Source organism: Dysidea avara, chromosome 8 (genome assembly GCF_963678975.1).
Source record: "Dysidea avara chromosome 8, odDysAvar1.4, whole genome shotgun sequence".
Lineage (NCBI taxonomy): Eukaryota > Metazoa > Porifera > Demospongiae > Dictyoceratida > Dysideidae > Dysidea > Dysidea avara.
This window is the reverse complement of record NC_089279.1, coordinates 31450208-31458455: the sequence shown is the minus strand read 5'-3', so window position 1 is coordinate 31458455 and position 8248 is coordinate 31450208. Positions and strand designations below refer to the sequence as shown.

At 38.6% G+C, this 8248-nt stretch overlaps 1 protein-coding gene across 1 annotated transcript; it reads right to left on the bottom strand.

The window, feature by feature from the left end:
- Positions 1 to 355: 355 nt before the first annotated feature.
- On the bottom strand, positions 356 to 7318 carry LOC136263205 (purine nucleoside phosphorylase-like). The gene is made up of 6 exons (XM_066057711.1): positions 7180 to 7318; positions 2043 to 2206; positions 1487 to 1590; positions 1192 to 1367; positions 844 to 1091; positions 356 to 614 (listed from the first exon to the last, which is right to left on the bottom strand). Exons 1-6 carry the CDS (start codon positions 7206 to 7208, stop codon positions 463 to 465), a joined length of 873 nt encoding a protein of 290 aa, XP_065913783.1. The 5' UTR covers positions 7209 to 7318; the 3' UTR covers positions 356 to 462.
- Between the last annotated feature and the right edge of the window lie 930 nt (positions 7319 to 8248).

The following is an 8248-nucleotide window of genomic DNA, read 5'->3' as shown; positions in this document are numbered from 1 at the left end:
ATACATGTGACCAATGCAAATTCTGATCATATAATTATAATTCCACTTAATATTGTGGTATAAAAAACTAAATATCAATTTAAAACGTCATTTTAGATTTCTTCTTTTAGACATAGACACAAACATGACCACTAAACATTTTCACTATAAACAGAATTATGTTGGCAAGCTGACTACTGCAGTATGGTTTAAAATAATCCATATCTTACTCTTCTTCATACAAATATCATACTGTGAAAGACCTTATTAAAATCCACAGTATTGTTGTGGTGGTCAAGAAATTAGACAGTATCAAAAGTTTACCTGAATAATCGGTATATTGCTCAGCACTCTATATACTCCCTGACATGAAAAATCCAACTTAGCATTATCATAATTTTTTTTGCAGCAATAGACTATATAGTCCAACACTGAAATACACACACACACACACACACAGACTAAGAAGGTTACAGGTTGGGGTTAAGATACATTCATCTTGGCAACAACTGTTTTCACAAGTTTCTGCATATCTTGCGCTCTGCGCTTGCTTGTCTCCAACACCTCCTCGTGATTTGGCCCCGCATCATCTGTGTCAATGTCCATCACAACCACATTGGTGATCAGTGAAAAACCTGATAAACAAGATTAACTAGTACTAACGTTAGAGAACACTGCAACTATAAACAAAAAATGCTGTATATACACAATTTTAAGATTGATCAGGAAGTAGCTGTTACAGCATTACAAAGGACATTCTGTGTACAGCATGTCTTAACTAAAAACTTCATTTCCATTTGTCTACATTTTAAAAAAAGTAGTCCTTGTAAATTAGAAACATGCTGAACATTTACTGCTGCTCACCTAACACTTTCATTCCACAGTGTACAGCAACAACCACTTCTGGTGCAGTGCTCATTCCAACAGCATCTCCACCCCATGTGCGTATCATACGACACTCAGCTGGTGTCTCGTATGAGGGACCACTAACGTAGAAGTAGACTCCAGTCTGCGTAAAATCCTCCATGCCAAGTTCTTTACATGTATCCATTGCCAGTTTACGTAACTCTTTAGCGTAGGCAGACGTGGTGGAGGGAAACCTGGTACCAAACCTGCAAAACATGTTATGATAATAAGCCATATCCTTCATTACAGCAGATAAAAAAGATAGCACAGACATGCACGCACACACTACAAAACCACATCACTCACTTATCATCATTGGGTCCAACCAATGGGTGTATTCCTGTCACACCAAGGCTATTGATGTGATCATTAATAATCATGATGTCCCCAGCCTTGTAGTTTGGGTTTAATCCACCAGCAGCATTTGTTACTATTAATATCTCAACTCCTAATAGTTTCATAACTCTCACTGGCATCGTAACCTAATACGGAAATACAACAAAGCCAATATAGCATCAGAGGAGCCATTAATAACCTACTTTCTATTTTCTAAAAAGTAGACCGATTTCTGGCCACTACATCTGGCATTGTAAGCTCTTACCTTTTGTGGTGAGTATCCTTCATAGTAATGGAATCTTCCCTTCATACACACAACTGGTTTACCAGAGATCGTTCCAAATATCAACTTGCCAGCATGTCCAACAACTGAAACACAAAGCACGCAATGATATTTAACAAAACACATTCAAAATATACTGTACTGCAAAGTTACGGTAACTCCCATATGCTTTTAACTTTTAAAAGTCAGCTTAAAAAATTAACATTCCAGCCTTTATGCTGGAAGAAAGCCAATTATTATACCAAATACAATAATTATGTGTCCTCTGTAGAGGAAAGCCATGTGGCACCACATAGTGACCACTGGTTTGGGTAACAAGAGGATGTTGTTGTAGCTGTTTGTGAACGATAAGACACTACACTGATCTATAGTGCCTCTGCCTTGTAACAGCCTTGGAATACACAGTAGAACAAACACATGCATATGCACGCACCCACACGCACATATGCACGCATACACACACACACAAAGCAAACATATAACATGTACATATTATGCACTGAACATGAATGCAAGGGAACTGTGTACACTCACTAACCAGTGCTAACTGGAAATTTCGGTATTTTAGAATACTCGAATTCCACTGCATTCTCTACTTGGGTAGCCAAACCACCTAGACCTGATCCACAAATGATCCCAATCTTTGGTCTAATGTCAGTTAAGCCTAGTAAGTAATCAGCTATCTCCTTCACTGAGTCATAGCTAGTTGGAAAACATAAATTCATTATAAATGTCAGACTGTTAGACAAATTCATGTGAAAGGAACGTCTTCACATCCCACAATCACCTCAGTGCAGGCACAATCAGACTTGTGAGAATAGCTATATATACAGAAAACTACTGAAATTTACATAACTTACTAACTTTTCATAAAGGTCATTAATTAGAACCTAAAAATAGACATGTAGCATAGCGAAAAAATGGAATCATGCAAGAACCTGCATGGTGTGTTTTATAGGTGTGTTGTGATCTACGTAGGGCATGGCACTCTATAAAACCACGTGTGCACGACAAGACACCATTTTTGAGGGCAAAAAACGTATGCGCTCTATGCTAGGAAATTTTTTTAAATGCTATTGCAAAGGAATCATACTACTGGCAATACAAAGTGAGTTAGTAGGTATAACATACTTGTGCCATGGCGACTAATTCTGGGGAGGTTTTCACAATAGAATGCTTGATACTTTTGCCCTCATTTTTTTACCAGAAATCTGAAGCTACAGCAAGTTTTTACTGAACCATGCCTATGTTGCAACACGTCTGTTTCTCTTTTGTCTATAACAGTTAGCACATTGTGTTCTCTGTCACTGTCGCCTCCAACCAACTTCGACAATACAAAGAGCTAGGTTATAGTGTGCATAGATAAAACTAGCTGACAAGGGTGAAAGGAGTCCTCACCAACTAGGGGAGACTGGGAGGTAAGTTTCGAAAAAATAGTTGTGATAAAATTGAATTTGAAGATACTAATGTCAATGCTGGAAGTAACAGGGAAATGATTGAGATCTGGAGGTAATTTTAACAAAATAGTAAAATGAATGGGACGAAATTTAAATGCAAATTTTGTTTAGTTTCAACTAATCCTCCCCCTGCCCAACATCCCCGTCTCAGCTTAGAGACAGTTGTTACACCAATACAACAAATGGTTAAACATACTGTATTAGTATTTTTTTTAAAAACTGCTGAAATTAGCCTCCGGGATGAAATTCAATTTCACTATGATGCAGTCTTACTATTATAGTCTATTAACATGAATTTGGAGCCATGGTGAAGTTAAATAGCTATCGTAAAAGTGGTTAACACATTTTAAAACTGACTAGTTACAGATTTTAAACCAGGTTGACATAATTATATTCTGTGTTACCATAGATATACGACTCCTAATAGGGATTGGAAATGGTGTCACGCACCAGAAATAGACTTGTTTCACCTAAGAGTGAAGTGTGCTACCATCCTACTAGCTTTGCTCCACAGCTTTGGTATTAGATTAAAGCTTGAAAGACAAATGGTTACGCTAGACAGCAGCTGTGCAGAATTAGGAGAACAGAAACGCGACGGTACAACAACACCTAGCCAAGTTGTAACCAAGGAAATACGCAGCGTTTAAACTACAGGTTTGGCTTACAAACCATACTGTCTAATTCTAATGACCAAAGGGGTTCTAAAAAGCCATGTATCGTCGATACCAGAAGGTGTACACAGCTGCTACAGGAACAGAAACATACCTTGGTGTAGAAATGATACCAAAACAGCACGATATGATTGGCTTCTTCTGTGGGAAAGGCCAGTCAGTGACTTCCACCAAAGCAACTTGCATTGCTCAACCTTAGAGAACTTTCATATTCTACTAAACCTACACTGATAGTCTACAGTAAAGAGAAATGTTAGTCTTTTCATGCTCTTTAAAGCGGTAACAAGTGAAATGCGCCTCGCATCTAACCAGTGACGTCAATTGTACAGGTAGTATACTAGGCGCGTGATGCCATTTCCAATCCCTATTAAATGTCGTATATCTATGGTGAGCTTAAAGAATTCTCAATGGTGAAAGGTTCCCCACAGACACAATTAGCAGGAAGACTAGCTGGTCTTTACCCATAATAGAAGCAAACTGCATCAATAAATGCTCGTTTGTGTAGGGCATAACCATGTTTCTCAATGGGGAGAGTAGTGTTGCACCGATATGAGATTTTGCCGATATTCCGATAACCGATATTGGATAACATTTTCAAGCCAATAAACATAGCCGATCCGATATGGTACTACAAGGGTACCTTTCTGCAAACTTTACTAGAAAATTGATTATAAAGGAATAATTTAGCTTGTTTATAGTGCTGCAAATAGAGCAGGCGGTACATTTAAGTAGTAATAACAACATTTTAGTGTAGGAGATGTAACTCAATGTATCATTTGGTGCACATTAACATGCATTTCTAAATAAATACATATATCTTATCTGCTGTTTTTTGCAACATGATACCGATCCGATACCGATATAGAAAATACAGCCGATATATGGTTTTTCCGATAACCAATCCGATTATCGGTGCAACACTAGGGGAGAGCAGAGAGCCAGGAAGAGGCACCTTTTTCACAAGCTATGTCTACACATTTCTTCAAGGAGGTAGTCAATTGTTTATAAGTATCATCAAATTTATTGCTCACGCCAATACAATTAGGACAATGTACATCCTGTTTAAGTGCCAACATGTCATCACGAACTTCTAAAACTGAGACCAAAGATTCGTTATGAGTTAAGATGGACACCAAAGGGGGTAGAACAGAATTTAAATAGTGATAGTCAGCAACTTTAGATAGGGTCCGTAATCTGAAAGATCAACTTTTACAAATCAATCCCCCTACCATTGTGGGATGTTCATTGTAGTATCCCATTGCTAGATCCACCACGAAACCGGAGGCACGATCGTTGTCTTCACAGAAATATCATTTTTAGTATGTCAAGAGATGCAAACTTCATTAAAAAATTTCATGCTCCATACAAAGGACCTGATGAAACTTGCTATTTAGCCAGATCATATCCAGAGTTGTTGTAGTTAAAAAGTACACACAGTAATAAGTAAATGGTTTGCTGTGTGACCAGCACAGGGTTGCTTTCCTTGAAAAAACAGACAAAGAAATACGAAGTTTCGATTTCAAACTGCCCTACCACCCAGAGTAAGAGAAGCCAACTCTTCCTCATAGTGTTTCGATACGGTTGGGTGCATAGTTTGTCTATGCTGTTAGTTTGGAAAAGATCTGAGACTTCTCACCATCTGGGTGACGAGCGTCAAAATTTTCTACAGCACTAAAGAATTGTATCGCGCTTTCTAGCCATTTCCAGTGCTTCTGCAGCCACAACAATCATTACTTATTGACTAAATCTATGGCAAAAGATGTCCTTGGACGTCTGGTAGTAGCGGTAACCAATTATTATTTCATCCATAGCTTCCACGCCTCGCTATAAGCAATGCACCACAGCAGGCAGCTGAATCACTCAAATTTGACTTCACCTTTCACGTTCCACAGCAGCTTCAAATCTTTACTAGATCACCCTACATCACCATTATATTGCAAAATATCCCAAAACAAACCGAAAAAAGCACAAAAGCTTTCATTTTCGATTTGAACTGGGTGGAGCTCCTGGTGAGCTGCTGGTATACCGCAGCATATGAAATCACAGAAACACCAACTGCTACTACTACCAAACTTTTGGATCATCATTTATCATCATTGTAAACAAAATTAGGTGACCAGTGTGGCATCAGGAGTACTGAAAAGGACTTTGGTACCATTGAGAGAATCCCGTGGAATGACGACCGAAAATTTTGACGCTCTTCACCCAGATGGTGAAAAGTCTCAGATCCTTTCCAGACTAACAGCATAGACAGACTATGCATCCAACCTTATCACATCACTATGAGGAAGAGTTGGCTTTTCTTGTCTTGGCTGGTAGGGCAGTTTGAACTAGAAAATTCGTGTTTCGTTTTCTGATTTTTGAAAGAAAGCAACCCTGTGCCGGGAACCCAGTGTACCATTTGCTTATTACTGTACATAGTTTTTAACTACAATAACTCTAGATAATAAGTAGCAAGTTTTATCCGCTCCTTTATGTGGAGGACAGAACTTTAAAAATAATTTGTGTCTCGCGAAATACTGAAATCGATATTTCTGTGAAGACAACAATCGTGCCTCCGGTTTCATGGTGGATCTAGCAATGGGATACTATAATGAACATCCCACAATGGTAGGGGGATCAATTTATAAAAGTTGATTTTTCGGATTGCAGACCCTACCTTAGATGGTTCTGATAATCCCAAGCCTCCTTCTCGAATGTGTAGCCACACCCCTGGGATAGTCTCGTTCCCAGGCCGCTTTTTCCGGGGGCTCCATTTTTCCTTTTTTTCACCCACCCAAATGCAAAAGCAAGGGGTGGTGACTACCAATAGTCCTGTAGAACCATCTGCGACCGGGATCAAGGTTTTTGATCGACGAAAATATACCATGATCGCTTGATTTCGCCTTAAAAATAGCCTTGATTGCTTGATAATTTAGCTCATATTTTCGTAAATTCTCGTTTTGGTTTCGGGCTAGTTTAATCACCACTTTCTAGTAGTCTCGTCCTCGCAGACCCATTCTCCGGGGTGGCGCTTATAGATTATAAGCGCCCCCTCCGACTCAAATCGTCACCTCGTGTAGTTTTTAAACACCAATTATCACTCGCCAGAATTGGCGATTTCTCGGACAAAAATGGTATGGGCATTTCACCAGACCCTTTCGGAGGGGGCGCTTATAATCTCTAATCGATAAGCGCCACCCCGGAGAATGGGTCTGCGAGGACGAGACTAACTTTCTAGGACGTCTTGATCGTTTGATTCACTCCAAATTTAACTCTTGATCGCTTGATTTGATTTTGATCCCGGTCGCAGATGGTTCTACAGGAATACTGGTAGTGACTACCCCTTGAAAAGGGAAAAATGCGGTCTGGGTACTAGACTACCCCTGGACAACATTAGCAGTGCTGCCTGCCCAGTACCAAATAAGCAGACCATATATAGAAAGTGAACGATCTTTTCTGAGTATCAGGTCACGGGCGAGAGCGAAGGGAGTCAAATCGATTTTGATAGTGTACTTACAAATTCCTGCATTGTACGGACACCACGACAAAAAATCACACAACATACTCGAATGGGACCTCTTCGCTTGCTGCCATCACTTTCAGCACAGCTCAATCAAAATTACCCCGACGAAGTACAGAAACCACCGTGTAACAAAGGCTCCACGGTAGTCTCGCGGCGCCCGACCCTCTTTTAGGGTCGGGCGCCGCGAGACTAGCTCCACGGAGGAACACGAACAGTTTTACGAAAAACTACTCTAATAAAGCAGTCAAACTGTTTGATGATACACTGAGTATTATTTTTACTTACGATTTGAATTTGATCATAGATAATCTCAGGCTTCCCATATAGCTAGCTATATTATTTATTGAATGCCAATTAAAACCTCAACTATAAGACAATTATAGAGTAGATCTCTATAGCTAAGTAATATTAATTACAGATTATAAAAATAAATACTAATAGTTAAGTAATTGGCTAATGAGTTTTAACAAGTGGAGCAGATACTGATACAGTGAAACCTGTAAGGACACCTTGCATGGGAACGACCAAGTGTCCTGATTATATCAAAGGTACAGCAGGTCAGTTTAGCTACATGCATATACAAAGGGATGATCTGAGACCATTAACTAACAAGTGTCCAGATTAACACTGTATAGCCACATAGTCTAGCTATATTATTAACTATAGCTAGCTCACTGTTATTATAAGGTAAATAATTAATTAATTATTTCCATATCAATGAGGAGCCAACTTGCTAATCTAATTATTAATTAAGCCTGAGCCAATAATACTAAACCAAAATTATGCTTTAAAATCAAGATCAAGAATTGATCATTTTATTAGAGTAAATCTGACCATTGTATTAGAGTAAATGACAGATTATTTCAATTCATAAAGTGCAGATGATAAACTAAGAATCAGTGATATGAAATATAATTATATTGCATGGTTCTCTTTTTGATACGTCTTTGCACATTTTTATTAAAAACTTAAAAATTGTTCCTATCATAAACAACCATGCTGGTGTAATGTTTGATGTCTTTTGCAAACCTGTTCATATGTTCAAGCATATACATAATTAGCTTACAAATTATTGATATACTTATAGGCTCTATAAACCCTGTACCTTTTT